At 44.1% G+C, this 22500-nt stretch overlaps 1 protein-coding gene across 1 annotated transcript in view; it reads left to right on the top strand.

Annotated features, from left to right (window-relative positions):
* Window positions 1-22500, top strand: part of LOC143294874 (hillarin-like) — a 53071-nt gene that overhangs the window by 18222 nt on the left and 12349 nt on the right. The window contains exon 4 of the mRNA XM_076606393.1: window positions 20781-21011. Coding sequence (XP_076462508.1) covers window positions 20781-21011 — 231 coding nt within the window. The remainder of the gene's footprint in view (window positions 1-20780; window positions 21012-22500) is intronic.

The raw sequence follows: 22500 nt of genomic DNA, 5'->3' as shown, positions 1-22500 counted from the left end.
CGATCTGGTTTTGCTCCTCTGCCATCAAGGCAGTCCACAATGTACTGACTTTAGAGAAAACCCCTTCCATGTTTTGTGTGCAGTGACTGGGTCTTTATCTTTTTTTTCTTTTCAATATTTCCCCTCCGGCAGTAACTGGGATTGCTGTGCTCATGGCGGCGATGTGTGAAATACATGATTTCCTAATTGTAAGACGAATTAGTAAAACAGGTAGGTGAAAAATTGAAAGGAAGGATGAATGGATGGATGGATGGATGAATGAATAAAACCGCCTCCTTTAAGGAAGAGAACACCCCATATGAAAATATATTATTCCCAGCCTGTTCAAATTATTCCAGGGGATGTCTTTCACCTTATTAACACCGTGCCGTGACTTTGACTTGGGATTCGTATCGATTGCTTAGAGTATTGATCAGAACGTTTGTGCTATCTGTGATTGTTTCACTGAGAACCTGGTTCATTTCATATTTGTGATATCTTTATACTGCTGGAAGTTAACGACCCCTATATCTCTCTCTTTTCCTGCCTCTTGTCTTTTTTCCTCGTCTCTCTGTCTGTCTGCCTCACTCACACACACACACACACACACACACACACACACACGCGCGCGCGCGCGCGCGCGCACGCACGCACGCATGCACGCATGCATACGGCTTACATACAAACACACACTCGCGCGGTCTCAGTCTGTCTGCCTGCCTATTTGTTTGACTGTCTGTCTCTCCTCCCCTCTCTCATTTTCCGTCTGTCTCTTTCCCCCCTTCTCTCTCTCTGTTTCTGTCCATAAGCACTTTGTTTAGTTGGAAGAACAATGATAATTTACTAATTTTATTTTATTTCATTGTTCATTAACTGTTGTTTATGTTTTTATCGTCATTGTCGTCATCATCATCATGACCCATTTCGGCCTTTCAGAACGAGGGTTTGGAGTTTCTCTGCAGCGTTCTGTATGATTTGGAATTTCTCACATATTCGTGAATGCAACTTCACATAACGGTACGTTTTTGAGTTAACTAATGGAAGGCCTGACTAAGCGCGTTGGGCTATGCCGCTGGTCAGGCATCTGCTTGGCAGATGTGGTGTAGCGTATATGGATTTGTCCGAACGAAGTGACGCTTCCTTGAGCTACTGAAACTGAAACTAATTGAAACGTATTTATAATTTATATCGTTGAGCATGTCTTACAGTTTCTCCACTTCCTCGTGGATGAATCATCGTGTTGCGTTCTGGATTCCGTGTGGCGAGCCAGACTTCCTTCTCGCTCCGCTGCATCCGTGTTCGGTGGCATGGGCCATTAGCCGCTGGAAAGACAACAACAATACACACATAAAAAAGGACTCCAACAAAAACAGAATACCATGTTATACGAGAAGACTGACAAGCAGCAAAACAACCCCCACTCACAAATTTTCACCGGAGGAGGAGATGCGAGTGTGTGGCATCACATGGTCCATTAATTTTAAAACAGTTCGTACATCGATCATGGCAGGCTTTCGAATCCCTCACCACCGCAGCTTTTTTGAACATGGTGATAATAGTTTTCTCTCCGATAGAGCATGGATGTCAGCAACGTGCACTTTGCGAGCGCGCTCACACGCGTGTGTGTTTGTGTGCGTGCGTCTGTGCGTGTGACCTACCCTCATTCTTTCCCCCCTCCCCGTCTAAAAACTAGCACGGAAATAAATATAAAGAAAAAGAGTTCACATCGTGTAATCTGACTTTTCTTAATCCCCATGTGGTCTCCCGTTTACTTTGAGGATTTAAACTCAAGTCTTTGCGACATGGAATGTATCTGTTTTCGTGGTTAAGAACATCTTGTCTGCTTTTCAGTGTAAACATTTGGCCCAAATAGGCCATCACGGAGCTTGGGGGAAGAGTGGTGTGGGAGTGGTAGTGTGTGTCATCAATCACTGGGGACTCGGACCTCATCTTTCGAATCGTGTGTGCACAGTCAGCACCAAACCTACCCCTCCCCAATTACAGCCAGCATACCTGTGCTACAGGTTAGAGGAGGAGGGACACCCTTGTCACACACGCGCGCGCGCGCGCGCGCGCACACACACACACACACACACACACACACACACACACACACATGCGCGCGCATACATACAGAGTTGCCTGTGTGTGCACTCATGCGTGCGTGTGTGCGTGCGTGCGTGTATGTGTGTGTGTGTGTGTGTGTGTGTGTGTGTGTGTGAGACAAGGGAGGGGGAGCAGGAAGAGCAAAGGAGATGAGATTGAATGCTTATGGGGAGGGGCCCTGAGGGTGGGTGTGTGTATGTGGGTGGGTTACCTAATCAATGTTTTTGCGATCCGCTTCGTGTGTTCTTTGATTCTTTCATTTTTTTCTGTACTTTTTTTATGCACCACGCCAGTTTCTATTTTAGCCTCGGCGAAAGACAACCATCGTGACTAGCGGGGCTAGCAATAAACTAACCTTTTTTGTTTGTCCTTTTCCAAAAATGAATGAGCTTTCGTTTCATTTCGCAACCCTCTTTTTTTCGCAGTTTCTTCATTTCAATATTGCTTTATTTTTCTTTATTTCTTTTCTCTCTCTCTTTTTCGCACCCACCCGCTTATAAACGTTTACCATTACCCACTGTTGTTCTTTTCATGTTCAGCTTGTCTCGGCGTCCCTTTTTAGAATAAATCATTTGAACTACCTTGTGTACGCCTTGTATCTTGTAAACATCCACTCCCCCATTTCAGGTTTAAAAACTACACAGGAATAACTAGTTTGTAAACGCCCAACTCCCAATACGGGGAAAACAAATCACGAACTTGCTAATTGTGATCGCGTTGCTCTTCAAAGCAGTGCTTATTTTGATCGAGAGATAAAGAATAGAACGTCTGCATGAGATGCTGATGTGTCATTGAAAGCATGAATTTATTGTCTTGTTTCAGTAGCCGGCATTTTGTCCTTTCACCCAACCCGTACCAGAGATGTATGGTGAAACAAAGAAAATGAATAGGCTCTCGCGAAGGGCAAAGTACTCAGTTCTCAGTAACGCCCATACCCACCTTTAGGGCGAAATTTGTGCAGGATGGGATGGGCAATTGCAAGGTTGTTTACAGTGTAATGGACTCATCAATCAGTCAACCAGTCGATTAATTAATTAATTGATAATTTATCATCATCATCATCACCGTTATCATCAGTTTTGTTCGTAGCTTGCACTGTTCCCTTTCCTTTAAAAAAAAAAAAAAAGGGGGGGGGGGGGGCGTGGGGGAGAAATGAGATACTGCCGCACAATGCCAACAATGTAGTTTGAATAATTAACTCTGTTAAAGGGTCGAGTTAAAAACCAACTGGGCGACGTGTATCCGCCCGCAGGAGTGCACAGTTACACCGGTAATTATTTATCTTCAGTGAAAACAGTGACGTCATCTCCCAACACTTCCGTTTCTGAGCACCCTCCATCGGGAGTGGTCTGCTCCTTGTTTTGGGTGTTGAACCTCGTTCAGGGTGGTAGTTTTGAAACGGGTTTGCAGGATGGTAATTATGATTTTTTTGCTTTGACCGGATGGTAGTTATCAGGGGGAACGGTTAGCCCCAGGAAAGAGGTTTGCATGGCAAACTTACGCGGAGAACAGGAATCGGGGATGGGAGTGTGTGTGTGTGTGTGTGTTTGTGTGTGTGAGAGAGAGAGAGAGAGAGAGAGAGAGAGAGATTATGTTTTGCTGGAAGGAGTTCCGTTCTGACATCTGACAGCTGGAAGTGGCTATACTGTTTTCAGATAGACATGCAAAAAAAGAAGGAGAAAGAAAGAAAGAAAACACACACACACACACACACACACACACACACACACACATATATATATATATATATATATATATATATATGCCAGCTGCGTGAAAATCAGTGCCATTTGTGTGGTAGCGAGTGCAACTGCGTTCAGAACTGTCTTCAGACACGCGACCTCATGTCTCTCTGTGCATTCCTCCGGTATTGATAACAGTAACGATGACGCAAATGACAGCTGTGATGGTGAACATGGCGATTTCCAATGAGTCTTCGCTAAATTCAGCTGTTTCGTCTAAGACGATGAATATAAGGCAAAAGACATGAAACAGAAGCAAACTAAACCAAAGGAAAGGGAAAGAAACCTTCCCCATAAGAACTGCCCTTGGGGTAACAGCAGTCCCGCTGTACACTTCTCGCCATGAGCGTTTTTATTTATTTATTTATCCATTTTTTTTAATTGTAAGAAATAATGATCCTACTTATTCTGACTGTCTGGTCACGTATAATTGCATGTTGCCTGTTCAATCCGCCATGAATGTCAAATCAACCACAGAACCCCCCCCCACCCCCAACACACACACACACACACACACACACACACACACACACACCACACTCCCCCCACCCCACCCCACCCCCGCCCCCACCCCGCCACACACACCTCCTCATCCTCTTTCCCCGTCAACCCCCTCCACCGCTGACTTTCCTGGCTCGGGAAACGTCGTGCTGTCCGTCCTGTCCTCCTCATCCTATCTTCGTTCAGCGGGGAACGTGGACGAGCCTAAGGAGCGCACAGCTGTGTCGTTTGGACAGGTTTTATGTTCTATGAATTTACCCCCGCATCATCCATCAACACTTAACATCACACTGCTATGAAGAGATGAGGAAGTGGGATAGCAGGTGGGAGACGAGAAGGGATTGGTAATGATGTGGATGATAGATTGGTGGAAGGGCTTGGGTAAGGGGGAGCTTATAATCCATTACTGTTGTAAAGGATTTTGAGTGGTGTAGCCAAGTGTAAAGCTGGGGGTGGAGGCTTATGGCTCGTTAACTGTTGATGGTTTTTAAAAATACGTGAGCGGTCAGTTGGGTGGTGTGGGTGTTTTGCTTTCTTTTAAAATATTTTTTTAATTGATAACATACAGGATAAATTATATCTTTGTCGTCTCGAAAATATGCGCCAGAAATTCCAGTTTTATATTCCGCTATTTTGTTGTTGCTGTTGTTTGTTTTCCTTTGTCTTTTTCTTTGTATCATCTTCTCCTTCCTGCTCACCGATTTGTTCAAATGTTTGCTTTTATGCAAACTCTCTCAGTTCGTTACTTCCGTATTATTTTGGATATTAAGCATTTGTATTAAGATCCTTTAATAATAATAATAATAATAATGGATATTTATATAGCACACTATCCAGAAATCTGCTCTAGGTGCGTTACAAAAACGCTTTTGTTAACATACAACATTACATCAGTGTTACATACACACACCAAAATGTGACTACACACACACACACACACACACACACACACACACACACACACACACACACACACATACGCGCGCGCGCACACACACACACACACACACACACACACACACATTCACACACACACACACACATACGCGCGCGCGCGCGCGCACACACACACACACACACACACACAATGCATACATACATTTTAACATACATGTGTATCTAACAGCTACCCTAACACATACGCACACATAGGCAGGCGCAAACTTACATAAACACACGCACACACAATACACATTCATATACATGCTTGTAGTTATGTATACAAACTTACATAAACACACGCACACACAATACACATTCATATACATGCTTGTAGTTATGTACACATACATATGTATACACACATAGTCCAGCACAGTTAACGCAAAGGAAGTGGACCAGCCACAATTGAACTTATTGCTGAGGGAACAGGTGAGTTTTGAGACGAGATTTAAAAGATGTGAGGGAATCAGAATGACGGAGATTGAAAAGATTGAAAAGAAAACGATCTGTGTCCATAGGTCTTACTTCTGACCTGAGGTATCCTGAGAAGTCTAGTATCAGAGGAAGAACGGAGCTGGCGAAACAGGGTATAGATATGGAGGAGTTCAGAAAGATACTTGGGGCCAGATCCGTTGACTGCAGAAAAGGTCAGAGTGGATAGTTTATAGTCTATTCGATCAGAAACAGGCAACCGGTGGAGAGACTGAAGGAGAGGAGAAACATGGTCAAATTTAGAAGCTGTGCTTTACACTCGAGGGATCTATACATGTGACATTTTGGTTGTGTCTCGCGTTTTTGTTGTGGCAGTATGTCTGTGTTAGGAGAATTAATACATCCGTGATATATATCGTTTGGTTTTTATCCATACTTACTACTAACCGCTCATTATACCCTGTGATATATAGGGCAGTAACGAAGAATCCCCACTCTTGTCTCTGAATGGCACGGCACGCCAGGTGTAGTTCAGGGTCTTGAGCTCTCCTTCGACTGTTTGGTTTTAACCCTCTAGTGTACAATTACATGAAAACGTTTTAAGCCGTGTGCAGCTGTTGGGTTTTATAGCTTTAGTAAAATAAAAGATATGGTTAATATTTTTCAGTTTCAGGCATAGTTCAGTTGTTCATCTATAGATTATCGACTGACTGGAGATACTGCAGGGTGTTGGGTGTCCCCCGCCTTCCCACCACTCTTGTGTCTTCCCTTGTGATAGTCGTGATATGACTTGGGCACCACCAGAACACTGGCGCAAACAGCGAATGCGCAGTTCGCTGTCAGAAGACGCTGTGACCAAACCGTCTTTTTTTTTTTTTTTCTTTTTTTTAAAGACTATGACATCAGTGCTTTACCATTATTACCCGGGTTATTTCTGTCATATTCTTCAAGATTTAAATCAGTGTCCACCCGGAGTGATTATACCCACAGAGATAACAACTTCATAATTTTGTGCGTACACAGGCAGCCGTGTGATGACGCTTATTATTCACTGCGGGGGATATCTTGCCGTCACTTCCGCCGATCTGTGACATGATTTCCGCGCCCTTGCAAAGCCGACCTTAACTTTCGCATATAATTCATCGTCAGTGTGAAGGTTGCTGTCAGTTTAATCTCTTTTGATTTGTGTCTAGTCAGGTTTAAAACAACAGAACATCAAATATACAACTTCACGTCGCTTATTTAGCTACTTATATGAGAGAGACAGAGACGACATGGACATCTCTTTATTCAATAGAGGAACATACAAATTATAACAACTAAACTATACACTATTTGCGAGATTTGGTTGCTTTGTACAGATAAATAGCGAATTGTTTCTACAGTGGTTTCCTTTATTGATGACATGAGCAAGGAAAGTTGAAACATAGGTGGGTGTCTATAATATTTTTGTGGAATTAATTATGCCTTACACCATCCACGGCAGGGCAACATAACACAAGGTAAAGTTCATTGTCTTCAGCATATCTGCACAAGGGAAAATGAGGTCGTGTTCATTAAATTAACTACATCGATGACGATGAATCGAGAGATCAGAAATCCCAAACCTAAACACTGTCATATTAAAATGATACTTGAAACGTTTATCCATCTTCATTGATAGATAAGCCGGAACTGAATACATAGAAAATCTCTCTCTCTCTCTCTCTCTCTCTCTCTCTCTCTCTCTCTCTCTCTCTCTCTCTCTCTCTCGCTCTCTCTATCATACACACACACACACACACACACACACACAAACAAACAAACAAACACAAATACACACACGCGCGCGCTCGCGCATCTTCTGATCATACGTGAAAAGAGCCTATGTGCGCGCACATATACTTTGTGTTGTTGGAATAAAATGAGAACTGACTTTCGTGTGTACATGTGTGTGCGTGTGTGTGTGTGTGTGTGTGTGCATGCGCGCGCGCGCGCGCGCGTGAATGTATGTTTGTGTCTGTGTATTTGTGTGGGTGTGACTGTGTATGTGAGTTGGGCGAATGTGAGGCTGTTGGTTTGTAAACTATTTTGCAGTCATTAATTGATTTCTTTTTCCCCCTCCTTTTGGACACAAAGCTATCTGCCTCTCACACCTTTGGACATAACAAGGTGTTGTCCCCCCCCACCCCCCCCTTCACCAACACACAACACTGACACTAATCTTACATGAGATGAAATGAAAGTCTCATTCGCATATAAACAACCACTGATCATCGACAAACCGATTCACGTATTTATGCACCTTCCCCCATAAAACCCGGAAACAAAATGCAATCACGCAGTGCTGCACCTCCTGCCACCACTACATCTTCCGTCCTCCTTCCACCCGTCCCCCACCACCCCCACTCGTCCCTCCCCCCCCCTCCCCCCCCCCCCAGCATCACTACCTCCCTTCCCCTCCCTATCTTCTGACACCATGTTCTTTTCCCCGGGGAAAGGGGTCGAGGGGATGGAGTGGGGGCTAAAGTACACATGATATCTTGTACGGTGGGGGAAAAAAAAGGAAGAAAAATACGGGCAAAACGTCACCAATCCACAACCATCACCATGACCACGCCCCGAGGAGGCGTCCCAGGTCGTTGGCATGTCTGGAAAAATCTAGAAAGTGTGTGTTGTGTGTCTGTGTCTGTGTCTGTGTGTCTGTGTTCTCCACTCATCCACATTCCTTTGTCTGTGTTATCTAATTCATGGACAATGTGCTTTGTGTTTCATTAATGTACGATTAGTGCACACAGATATTGGATTTTTGTCTGTCTGTCTGTCTGTCTCTGTCTCTTTCTGTCTCTGTCTGTCTGTCTGTCTGTCTGTCTCTCTCTCTCTCTCTCTGTCTCTCTCTGTTGGAGTTCTCTCTCTGTTTGTCTGTCTCTGTCTCCGTCTGTCTCTTTCTCCTGTGTGTCTGCTTGAGCGTGCGCGTGCTAATATATATCATATAATATGTAAGAGAGTGCGAGAGTGAGCGCGCGCGCGCGCGCGTGTGTGTGTGTGTGTGTGTGTGTGAATATCAAAACACATTGTTGAAGTGGTGAAAGGTCTCGTGTTTTGGGAATTAGAGGTCTGTAGTAGGTGATGAAAGCGCAGAAGTTATGAAGTGGTTTAGATGGTGAGTTTGGACTCTGTGGTCTTGTGGTCTTGCATGGTTGGTGGGTGGGCTGGTTGCTATTTCTCTCGTTTTCCGTTCCTTCTTTCATTTGTTTCTCTCGTGCAATGTGTGTGTGTGTGTGTGTGTGTGTGTGTGTGTGTGAGCGCGCGTTTGTGTGTGTGCACGTGGGCGCGCGCGCGCGTGTGTGTGTTTTGTGTGCGTGTGTGCATGAGTGAGTGAGTGAATGAGAGAGGAGTGAAAGTGTGTGTGTGTGTGTGTGTGTGTGTGTGTGTGTGCGTGCGTGCGTGCGTGGTGTGTGTGTGTGTGTGTGTGTGTGTGTGCGAATGCTTGGACACAACGCCAAGGTATACATGTTCATATCTATCCGTCACTGGCTACAATAGCAATGAACAATACGTATCTGCATCTGACCCAATTGGTAACGACAAGTTTCGCCTGGTTTCTCAAACGTGACGTTTTATGCATGGCAGAATAAGATCTGCGCATTGATCTTGTACAAAATGTGCAGCAAGACACCGACAAGTTTATCAATCATTAAAACTTTACAATATTGTGAGAGACGTTTCGTTGTATATATATATATATATATATATAAAAAAGGCACTAGTGTACACGGCAGAATACAACACGCATGTGCATAAACACACTAGATCAATTCAAATACCTGACACCCCATCACATGACCTGTATACCCAGACGATCAAAAACTGTCCATTAAACAGATGACAGGCATTAGGCCTATTTCAGCGAGTTTGAATATTTTGCCTCTGAAAAAAAATTACGAGAGGCGGGAAAACTGAAATAGCAGACGCGCCATTCACAACGCGCACCGTTTTCGTGGGTGTGCTTTTTACCCTTGACACAACGCAAGTAATTCTGTTAAACATATCAGCTGTGGCACATGTCTTTCTTCATCTGAAGCAAACACCCAGACATTACATACACTTGACCTAGGTAAGGTTACTGCTTGTGATGTGTTTATTCAGAACATCATCTCCATAACGAGAAAAGCATCTGGGTGGGTGAAAGATACCTCAAACGTTGTCGTGTTCACGGTCAGCCAAAATGACAAAGTGCAGACCTTGCTAATGACGTTTTCTTTTTTGTAATATTTTTTTTATATAACATTCGTTAAGTGTGGGCATTACTCAGGAAGCAAGGAAGTTTCTTTTAAGGTATTTATATAGCGATCGTCAAGCAAAAATACCTGATACAGCAAACCCTCATTAAATCAGTGCACAGCATATATTATGAGTTTATGTTGTTAACCTCGTTACACACACACACACACACACACACACACACACACACACACACACACAATCACTCTTGATAACAGCGGCGACGATTTATTGTGCAATAGTTCTTCCCCGTTAAATTTATGAATTTTCGATTTGCTTTTCTTGATTTTTAATCCCCCCCCCCCCTCTCTCTCTCTCTCTCTCTCTCTCTCTCTCTCTCTCTCTCTCTCTCTTGTCTTTTCCTCCTCCTCCTGCTTCTTCTTCTTCTTCTTCTCCTTCTGCTACTGCTCCCTCCGTCTCCTCTTCTGTATATGTGTGTGAAGTGGTGCGTAAGTGGGAGGTTGGGAGAGATAGAAGGGGGCGACGGACAAAACGGATCACTGGATACCCAACGACCCTTTCACTGATGACCTTGATGATAAAGGTGCTGTCCAAACGAACAGCCCCCCTTTTGTTCGACAGAGAGAGACAGACAGACAGGCAGAGACAGAGACAGAGAGAGAGACACAGACAGACCGACAGATAGACCTGTGACAGGTTTTGTCGATCCCTGTCACAGCCATCCGTTGTGGCAACACCGCTTTGATGTGCGCTATTTTTGTTTGAGTCCTCTTTGGGGTTATAACTCCACTGTTAGTCACTGTTGATATTATGGGCTTATTCATTTCATGACTTTCAGTTCCCTCTGAAGGTACTGAGCGTTTTTCGGTTCAGTTGATATTGTTATCATTATTATTTTTATCATTATTATCATAAAACTATAATACCACCAGCACCGCCCAAACCGCCACTGCTACTACTACTCCTGCTGCTCATCTCCCTCTCTCTCTCGCTATCTCTCTCTCTCTCTCTCTCTCTCTCTCTCTCTCTCTTACACACACACACACGCACGCACACACACACACACACACACACACACACACATATATATATATATATATATATATATATATGTGTATGTGTGTGTGTGTGTGTGTGTGTGTGTGTGTTTTGAATAGAATTTTTTTCAGTTTTGAATATATCCTATATTCATTGACTTATTTTTTGTTTGTTTATTAACTTATTTATTGAAAGTTATGTTACTTTCATTGTTTTATGTTGTTGTTTTTTTACCTGTTGTAAGTCCTGGGGTAGCTCACTGCGTGATGTCAGAGCCTGGGTCTCAGCTGTTTATTTTCATTTCATTTCATTTATTTTTTTATGATAAAAACTGCAGCACGTTTCACTATTGCCACGACTGGACACGGTGGTTCCCACCAGTGGGGTATGATGGGTACGGAGAAGGGGAGCTTGAGGGGGTAGTTTGGGCGCGGCGTGAAGTTGACTTTGTCGGAGTTCTCTCTCTCTCTCTCCCTCCCTCCCTCCCTCTCTGATTGTGAATGTGTTTGTTTGAGGAAAATGCACCTATGTAAGACTGAGGTACTTGGTTTTAGAAAAAAATGCATTCATAATTTCGCTTTGTTGGTTTAGCTCATTTTCTTTCGTTTAATACCATTGACATTGTAAGTGAGAATTGTATCCCCTTGACATAAAGGCTGTAGATTGGCCAATGCCAATAAAAAAAAAACACCTGTCTGAAGCGTCTCTCTCTCTCTCTCTCTCTCTCTCTCTAGCGCGCGCGCACCCAAACACACACACATTATACTCATGTTCACCATAAGACATGTGTTCGCCAGTGTGTGTGTGTGTGAGTGTGTGTGTGGGGGGGGGGGAGGCGTGCGAGCGCGCTTGCTTAGAGTGAGAGACAATGGGAGAGAGAGAGAGAGAGAGAGAGAGAGAGCAGAAGGGGTGTTTGTGTGGTGGGAAGGGATGATAAAAATTAATCTCGAAAATTTTACGCCCACATCGGTCGAATCAAAAGTACATTGCTCTCCTCCTTAACGCACCCGAAGGTCAGACTAACGTTCCTCCTGAAATAAACAGTGTTGGTGTGTTTGTCACGATATGAGACGACTCGCCCCTTCACACAGCCATGACGTCAGGGTGTGCCTGTCTCAAAATGGTGATGATGAAATGTGTCGACAGTCTCAAGGTTTCTGCAGATACTGACTTGCCAGTTCATTTTCATTCGTTCATTCAGTCGTTCTTTCTTTCTTTCCTTCCTTCCTACCTTCCTTCCTCCATTCATTCATTCAGTCTTTTCCCCCGTAGAACCGGCAGGGTTTTCGGTCCTGAAATAACCACTGTTCGGTCGGCTAGGCTGTAAGGAACATGGTTTGATTTGATTGATTTGATTGTCCTTCCTTCCTGTCTCCCTCCATCCCACTTTCGTTTCTGCCTGCCGTCCTTTTCTTTCTTTCCTTCTTTCTTCTTTCTTTCTTTAATTGTTCTGGTTATGACTAATGCGTTGATTACCTGACCACCCTTCCGAAACTTCCCTGTTATTTCTCCCACAAAAATGTGTGTGTGTGTGTGTGTGTGTGTGTGTGTGCGCGCCCGCGCGCGTGCCTTTGTGAGTGTGCGTGCGCGCGCGGGCGTGTGTGCCTTTGTGAGTGTGTGCGTGTTTGTGTGTGTGTGTGTCTGTGTGTGTGTGTGTGTGTTCTTCACTTTGTATAATGGGTTGGATATGTGGTTTTTGTGTGTTAATATGTAAGGTTTATAAACGTAAAATTGTCATGTTGTACATGGCAAAAAACGGTGATGAGTTCTGTACATTATCAGTTTGTGACGTGCGAATCTGCGTCGTGAATGTGGAAAGATGAAGAGATAAACTGGGGACAGGAGTTGTCGGGGTGGGGTTAAGCGTGGAGAGTATGTGTGGGGGTATGTAGAGAGAGAGAGAGAGAGAGAGAGAGAGAGAGAGAGAGAGAACGCGCGTTTCTGTGTCTGTGTGTTCGTGTGTTATTCTGTGTGTTACGGAGGTCATCTCCACTCATATCTCTCTGTGTCTCTTACACACAGTTGCATACACACACACACACACACACACACACACACACACACGGAAACACAAACTAACACACACATATATGCATACATGCACACACAGATGCACACAGACACACACAGACACAGACATGCACTCATGCGCGCGCGCACGCACACACACACACATAATAATCCAAATAATAATAATAATAATAATATAATTTATTTTCAGTCTAATATCATCATCTTAGATGAACAGACTATAAATAAATAAACGAAACGAATCGTTTGTTGTAGGAGTAGTAGTAGTGTCACCATCATCATTATCATTATATATATATATATATATATATATATGTACTCATGTAATGTATATATTATATGTGTATATCGCCATATCAGAGAATGGCCTATGTTGATAACACTATATGGAGAAAAAAAACAATTGAAATATGTGCACGTGTAAGGTGAATATAAGAAGGCAGAGAAAGATAAAGGAAGAAAAAAGAGACAAAGAAAGCAAGCAAGAAAGAAAGACCAGAAAAAAAGGGGAGACTATGAGAACATTCATGGAATAGGAACGGAAGGAGTTGTATGTTTTTTTACAGATGGATGGATGAATAAATGAAGGAAGTCAGAGAGAATGATAAGAAGAAAGAAAGACCGCAAAAGAGAAACATAAAAAAGACAGAACGCAAGAGAGAAAGATAAAAAGAAAGAAAGAAAGAAAAAACGCAAGAAAGAAAGAACTCAAGAGAGAAAGAAAGAAAAATGTATAATACAATAATAAAACGAAGAGAAGGAGTGGAGAGGGGTGTGTGCGAGGAAGGAGTGTGCAGAGATACGTGAGGTAATGGCAAAGTGTGGTTGATTCACGTTTTCCCGTCCACTGGCCTGAATGAAACATTATATCTCTCCATGTGCACAGACGTGTGAGGTAATTGCGAAGTGTGGCGAATTCACACACACACACACACACACACACACACACACACACACACACACACACACACACACACACACACACACACACACACATATTTTTTTTTTCGCACGCGCGCGCACACACAAACACACACACACACACACAACTCTCTCTCTCTCTCTCTCTCTCTCTCTCTCTCTCTCTCTCTCTCTCTCTCTCTCTCTCTCTTTCACGCACACACACACACAGAGGAAGAAAAGTGCTCATTGTCAAATGGGGGAAGAAATGGAACGGCGCGCAGATGTATATATGCACGCACACAGCACGAACGCACGCACACAGCACAAACGCACGCACCCACACATGCACGCGCGCGTGTGCGCGCACGCACGCACACGCGCACGCACACGCACATACACACACACATATTGACACAGAGACGGACAGAGAGAGAGAGAGAGATTTACAATTTTCGACCTACATATCAACACACAAACACAAAAATATGTGAGCAAATAGATAAAGAAAAAGATCATGTCTGAAATGAAGCCTATATAAAGAAAAGGAAGAAGAAAAAGACAAGAAGACAGAACGACAGAAAGAGAGTAATAAAGAAAGGAATAATATATTTGGACCGGAAAAAAATGAAAAGAAAAAGAAAAGAAGAAAAAAGGAGGTCTTCAAGATTTAATATCAAAAGAAATATCAACACAGAATTTCAAGAAAAAGAAAAACGATAGCGTTTACTCAGCAGTCAGGTGACCCCAAGTCCACCCATCACTCCTCATTCCCTCCCTTCCCACTCCGGCCCCATTGCCCTCTAGCGCCCCCCACCCCACCACCCCCCTCACCGTCCGACGGAAGACCAACAGTGAAGGGGGCAGACAGGTGAAGGAACAGTAAGTGTGACAGATCCCTCAGAGGGCGGACCGTGAAGGACGACCCTGACCAGTACCGCAGTACAGCGACCTAGCCCATGCTGTCTTTTTCACTGCTGTGGGAGTAGCGTAAAATTCCGATTTTTCCGCCATAACTCCTCCGTCTCCCCGTCTCCTCACAACCCCGTAAACACGGAAAGAAAGAAAGAAAGACAGAAAGAAGCGAGATTGTGTGTCTCTGTCTGTCTCTCAGTCTCTCTCACCTCCCCCCCCCCCCCCCCATCTCCCTCCCCACACACAGAGCGTCAGCATGACCCACAGGCCCACCAAAGCGTCAACCAAAACAGATCAGGTTTCCTTTTCCCCCGTACTTTTCTCAGAGCTGACACATCCTAGCACCCCCTAACCCACACTCCCTGCCCTCCCCACCCCACCCCCATCACCCCATCCTCACTAACCACCCACGCACCTGAGACGCTCACGGTTCGTATTTCTAATGATTCCGTTTCGCAAGAGTACTGACACAAGAAGAATTCAAACAAGAAGAATGTTTGAAAAGTTAAAGGTCCTGTGGCCTTTTCCAGTCACCGGGGCAGGAAATTCCAGATCCACTGTGTCTAGGACTCGGTGGAATCCTCTCCTTCGCCGTCTTAACCTTCCCCATCCGAAGTCAGGTACCCCTTGATACAAGCAGAACAACTGATTGTTTACAAACAAAAAAAAACCACAACAAACGAGCAAACAAACAAGAGCACAAACACACGCAGGCTAGAGGTGGGGGTGGGGTTACATGGTAAAACTAAGACACGAAAACATATATTGAATCAACACACATTCAAGTGGCAAAACACAAATTACACTCACTATGATGAAAAGAGGAGAGAAAAAAAAAAGAGTTTGCAAAATTGCGATGATGCCGATTTCAGGTGGCCTTACTGTATACTGCTTTGTCAACTCCACACTGAAGTGGACGAGAAACACTTGATAACGTCTGATGTGTGTTGTAATTTTTGGCAAGGCAAAGAGCGTATATATCGTACCCCCATGGGGCATACATACAAAAAGAGTCATGTCAAGAGTACAAAACGAAAAAAAAAAAAAAAAAAAAAAACATTCGCGCAAACACGCAAATACACATTAATACACATTAATATTTTTTCTTCACTTGACAACATTTTTGCCCACATCAACAGACACAATTTTATCGAAAAGAACAAGTAATATAAACAAATGATTTAAGTTTTTTTCAGTATTCTTTTGATTTTTTTCCCCAGAAAACAATCAGTGGAATTTAATGGAGTTTGGGCGGGTTCTATTATGTCCAGGTAAACAATTTTGTCTGACTCTTTAAAAAAAAAAAAAAAAAAAAAAGGGGGGTGGGTGGGTGGGCAAGGGGGTTGGGGGGGGGGGGGAGGGATATGCACGCAAACAGTGAAACTCATATCGTTTGTCTAACATCATTTCTCACAGATTCTTTCATCCATTCGTTCATTCTTTCGTTTCTTGGTGAATTGTCGAAGTGCTGTCTATTAACAGGCAAAACATTATTGATTGTTCTAAACTAACCGGATTACACAGTTGTTTGGTAGCACTGTAAAATAAGTATCTTGACCAAAGTTTAACTTAAACATCGTATAATTGATATGCATAGTATGGTTATCTATATGTCTATACCAGTCTTGCAAGAACTGATCTTTTGAACAGCACTTAACCTTCTCTCTGAACCAAGTGGGACTGCTGGTTTAACCAGAAACTACTGAATCCAATTTCATTCAAGATACTGTGAATGCATTTCAGGTATTGGTTGGTGATGTATGAATTGGAGAGACATTTGTAAACAACCGAAGATAGCTTTTAACTACCTAGGTTCGTTACGAGCTCAAACCAAAACGCAAGCATTCTGGTTTTAACAGAGACAGACACAGGGAACTTACCAGATTTACTAGATATCATAATATAAGATAGGGTGGACTAAGTTTCAGAACTAGTATGTAGAATTTCAGTTACAAATTTTCCACAATATCAGAACCATTTGTAAGTAGAGGAACTGTTCTGTTTTATCAAATAAGTCAATAATTAAAAGCACAAAATTAAGCGCCATCTTTTGGTCTGTAAAAAAGGAACTTGCGAGGTAGATATATAGACAGATAAATAGATAGAGACAGACAGGCAGACAGACAGACATGGCTTTAACACGTTGGGCCAGTGAAGCCTTTCGAAACAAGCCTTTGGCGAGGTCCTTTCATACGGCTGACTTAGGGTGTGTGTGACATTACCAGGTTACGGAAGATTCTTTCCATCTGCTTCACCCAGCCTTCATCCACCCCCTGCTCTTCCACCTACTCCCCTCTGCACCCACGCCTCTTCTCAGAATACCGTCACAACACCTCCTTACCCACTGTCCTCTCCCACCCCCATCATTCTTAACACATCAACGCCCTAAACTCTACCTTCTCACTGCATTAAAAAAAAAAAAAAAAAAAAAAAAAGAAAAGAAAAGTTGATATCTGTTCGCGGTCTGTGTCAACGTGAAAATCCCTCTGTCTCTCCCCTTTTCAGTGAAACCCCCTTTTATAATGGGTTCAGGCCTTCATCTGATTAAAACAAGCGTTATCGTTATCGTTATCATTATCTCTCTCTTTCTCTCTCTTGTATCTGTGTCTGCCGGGTTTTTTTCAAAATTAAGTTATTACATTGTTGATACGCATTTCCTATAATTTAGAACATAAAGTAAATGCGCACATACGCGCACACGCATATACACAAAGACATACACACGTGCGCGCGCGCACACCCACACACGCACGCACATACACACACACACATACACACACCCACACACACACACACACACACACACACACACACACACACACACACACACACACACACACACACACACACACACACACACACACACACACACACACACACACACACACACACACACACACACAGAGTTAAATCTCAGCTGCCTCTTTCTCTCAATCCCTATGCGCCCTCAAGCGTGTGTTAAAGTGTATACATGATGTTTTATGTGTTTATGTTGTTTGTCTGTTTGTTTGTTTTTTGTTGTTTTTTTGGGGTGGGGTGGGGTGGGGGGTTCAGTCGTGAAAATTGTGTGTACTTGTTCACGATGGTGTGTGTCAGCCACTTCAGACGGAGGAATTTCAGATTATATCAAGTCAACGGTTTGATTTTGCAAGTGTTTGTGTGTGTGTGTGTGTGTGTGTGTGTGTGTGTGTGTGTGTGTGTGTGTGTGTGTGCGTGCTTGTGTGCTTGTATGCTTGTGTGTTTGCATGCATGTGTCAGTCTGGTTGTGCCCTTCTGCCCCTTCAGGTGTGTATGTATGTGAGTGTGTGCGCGCGCGCGAGCGCGCGCGTGTGTGTGTATGTATGTGCGTGCGTGTTTAATGTTAACGGTGAACTGTAACTGGTCAGCTTCTGTTTCGAAACTGTCTATCTCGTTCAGAAGACTAGATAAACGTGCAAGATACTAACCGTCATCACAGTTTAGTATAAGAGTTATTTCGGTTGTACCGGGAATTAACTGTATACTATGTTTATCAAAAGTTGGGTATAATTCAACAGCTGGACATTCTAACGAAGAGCAAAATAAGAAGGTGCTTAGCAAGCACCCCTTGTGTATTCCTCTGGGACAGTTGAAACAGTCACTGTAACAACATGTATCACGCACACAGGCAAACCGATCTCATTCATATTTTTCAAAGCCCAATATTCCGTTCGTCCCAACTTCTCATACAACATTCCTGTTTCCAGCGTCAAATGGGTTGCTGGAATTAACAAAGGCCAGATAAGATTTGGAGTTCTTCATCTCATCATCCCACCACCCTGGCACTCCTACCCTCTTCCCCTCCCCTCTTCCCCCAGTACCATCACTACAACCCCCTCCCACACTCTCCATCTTCAATCCACTCTGTTCAAATCCTCTTGCTCTACTTTTTTTGGACAATGTTTTGTTTCTTACATTGGCATATCGAGTGACTGATATTCGGTCAACAGTGCTGCAGCCTGCTGTGAATCCAATATGCTGTTTGATTTGGTGGTTTTGTCTTGTTTTTGATTTGTTCATGACGTGAGCCTTTTGGTAACAGTGTGTGCGTAAGTTTGCGGGCAACACGTGTCAGTGCATCGCCACGACAGCTGTTTGGCGAATAAAATGGCAGCTCCTTATCGATAGACACAATGATGTTTATTTTTTGACAACCGTGTTGGAAAGATACCAGTATCAAACTAGTTTATTGAAACAGGTAGCCAGAAAGTCAGTAACGGTCGCTTCTACATGTTTAACTATTTCACAGAGAGAAACAGAGAAATAGAGAGGGGGTGACAGAGAGAGAGAGAGAGAGATGTGGGTAGGGGGGTAAGGGATGGAGGGTGGTGAGAAAGAAGGGGGCAGGATGATTGAGGGTGGGAGGAACCAGACGTCCAACCCACCCAGCCAGGTGATCAATACAGCACGTAGCGAATGATTGTTGCAGGTAATTGAAAACACCTTTACCATTGATTGATCTGCCGTCCTCGCTCTCTTCGTTCCCCCCCCACCCCCCCCCCTTTTTTTTTTTTTTTTTTTTGTCATCTCGCTCACCGCATCTTCATGGACCTTAAACGCACACACAATGCATACATACGAACGCACACTCTCAGATGCACCTGTGCACATAGACACGCACATAGGCATATACGCCACATACTTCCGTTCACGCGCACAATTATGCACACAGGCGCGCGCAATACAAGAGACACACAATCACGGCGCGCACACACACACACACACACACACACACACACACACACACACACACACACACACAGGAAAAAGCCTTAACATAGCGTCATTATGTGCCACGCTGGTGATCGATATACAGGCGATCAATAGACTGTTCCACATCGCCACGGTCATACACGACCCACACAATGCAATTACAGCCATGCTGCTACAATGACCAACCCAGTACCTTGTCTGTTTTTGGTTCCTTGAGCGGACAGCAAGGGTCACTGCAGGCACACTCACGCACGTGAGCGCGCGCGCGCGCACGCACGCACGCACGCGCGCACACACACACACACACACACATGCAACGACTGGGCTTTAAAAAAAAAGTATTTATTTGATGTGTATTATTGCTCAGGACGTGTGCAGCTGGTGCCATTATATTCAGCATACATGCTGCTGTTGCTGATGTTCCTGATTATGATGATAACGGTTGTAGTGATGATGATGCAATGGCGAGGAAGACGAGGAGGAAGAAGAGGAGGTGGTGGTTGTGCAGCTGCTGCTTCTGATACTGACGAAAAGAGGGATTTGATGGAAGATTAATGTAACGGAAAGTGATCGCTTTTGGTCATTTGGGGTGCGTTCTCTCTCTCTCTCTCTCTCTCTCTCTCTCTCTCTCTCTGTAGCTGTTCTCCCCCACTGTCTATAGTGGTGTAACAGCGACAGCAACAATAGTAGTAATAGTAGTTGTAGCAGCAGTAGAAGTAGTAATAGTAGTAGTGGCGGCAGTAGTAGTATTGATGGTAGGAAATTGGTATTCTCTTAACAGTAACAATTGACGGTCTGTTGTTAGTCTTATACCTCTTCGTTTTCCCCCTTTCCTTGTCTTCCCCCCCTTTCTCTTTCCCGTAATTTCTTTTCTTCTTCGCCCTGTGATCCTTCAGAATCGTTTTCATATGGTCTCCTTTTTCATCTTCTCCTCATCATCCTTTTGCTCCTCCTCCTCCTCTTTCTCATTCTCCTCTTCTTTCTCCTCCATCTTATACTTCTCCTCTTTCTTATACTCCTCTTACTCCTCTTCTTCCTATTCTACTTCTTTTTCCTCTTCTCCATCCCCCCCCTTCCCTTCCTCCTCCTCCTCCACCTCCTTCTCCTCTTCCTTACGTGTTTCTCCTCTTCTTCTCCCTCCTGCTGCTCAACCTTTTCATCCTCCTCCTCCTCCTCTTCTTCCTCTTCTTCTTCTTGTCATTATCACTCTGTAACCCCCTTCCTGTCTGAAACCACCAGGCGAAGAAGCGGGAGGAGCTGTTTGACGCCCAGAAGCAGCTGGAGGAGCGGATGCGGCGCGAGGAGGACGAGCTGTTCCGCACGTTCCATCACGAGCGGCAGGAGGCCAAGAGCGTCATCAGCCAGGAGATCGACCAGGAGTGGGAGCAGCGGCTGCGCGATCTGGCCGACAAGTACGAGCACCTGCAGGACAAGAAGAAGGCCAAGAAGATGAAGGACCACGAGAAAAAGGTGAGAGGGGAGCGGATGTGTTTATAAGCGGGGAGGGGCGAGCAGGACAAAGAGGTCAAGAAGATGGACTACGAGAAGAAGATAAGTTGGGGGGGGGGGGGGAGCATACAACAGCGCGATTGTTCGCAATAACAATTTATTGAAAGGGGGAGAGTCCACTGAATTCTATTCAAAGACTGATTTGTGCACAGGCCTGATCATCTACCACATCATCTCCACGACTGACCGTCAGAATCGACACATCTTGATTTTCGCCTTGAACTTCGGGTTCCAGTATAGTTACACTTACTGTTCGTGCGCGTTTGAAGAGTTTTGTTTGTTTTGTTTTTGTGTGTGTGTGTGTGTGTGTGTAAATTTGAGAGATGCAACATGACGTTTACGGATTCCGACAATGAGCTGTTACCTTTTGGCGTTCGTGCCGCAATTGAAGAGCTGAGAGGGGTTAGAACAGACTTGGATACTTCAGCCAATGACTCTATTATTGTACAATCCTCAGGTCACTCTGACTTCAATCACGGAGAAAAGGACATGATCAAAATGTCGGTCCGACACACCGAACATGTCGCTGAAAACAAGTCTTGACCGGAGAGACTGCCATGTACATTACGCGAAAAGATGCCTTTGGCGATCTTCTTTTACGATGCATTGAAGTCAGGAAGCCGCGATGTAGGCAGAGAAAGTTAAACTTTGAAATGGCAGCTGTCAGTCGGCTTTACCCAGGTAGGCAGCCTGTTGTGCAAATGACTCCGTGTTTGTACAGTGTTTAGAGTTTGGTCTCCGACCGAGGATAGGCACTATATAAGTACTCATATCATCGTCATATTTATATTATGGGCGTAAGATATTGAAACAGCGATCGAAGTGAGATGCTTACCATAGGTATGTTCTGTTTCCAGCAAGCAGTTTTCTGTCATACATCAGTGGGCTCCTGTCTAGTTTCCTTGCAGAAATAATAATTGTGTATATTTCCATGTATATTTTAATTACAAAATTAATTTGTTGTTGTTTTCTGGGGGTTTTGTTTGTTTTTTTTTTGTTTGTGTGTGTGTGGGGGGGGGGGGGGGGGGGGTTGTGGTTGGTAAAAGAATTGAAATCAAAGTGGGCCCACGAGAACGCATGCAATTCATTCAGAGGATAATTGCTTCCCTACCCACCCTCTTTTTAATTTGAAGTGGGTAAACCAAGGATGTAGGCTCAAGTATCGTCAGCCAGCCTGTCCATGGGCCACAATTCAGTTAACTCTGTTTGATTATGTCTGTGTCTGTGTGTGTAAGAAACGTTGAACAGGAACACAATTGCTCGCGCGCGCGTACCCTCTCGATCCTCCCCACTTAAGGCACAGAGAGAGAGAGAGAGAGGCAGAGAGACATATTTTGTTTACGTGTACCTATAGATGTGGGAGTGAGAAGGAAGGCAAAAAATAACCCACATAAGATAATTGGATATCATGTAGAGTGGGGACGAGGGAGAAAGAGTATTTCTTGTATGT

This window comes from Babylonia areolata, chromosome 20 (assembly GCF_041734735.1).
Source record: "Babylonia areolata isolate BAREFJ2019XMU chromosome 20, ASM4173473v1, whole genome shotgun sequence".
Lineage (NCBI taxonomy): Eukaryota > Metazoa > Mollusca > Gastropoda > Neogastropoda > Buccinidae > Babylonia > Babylonia areolata.
This window is presented reverse-complemented; position numbering and strand designations above follow the sequence as displayed.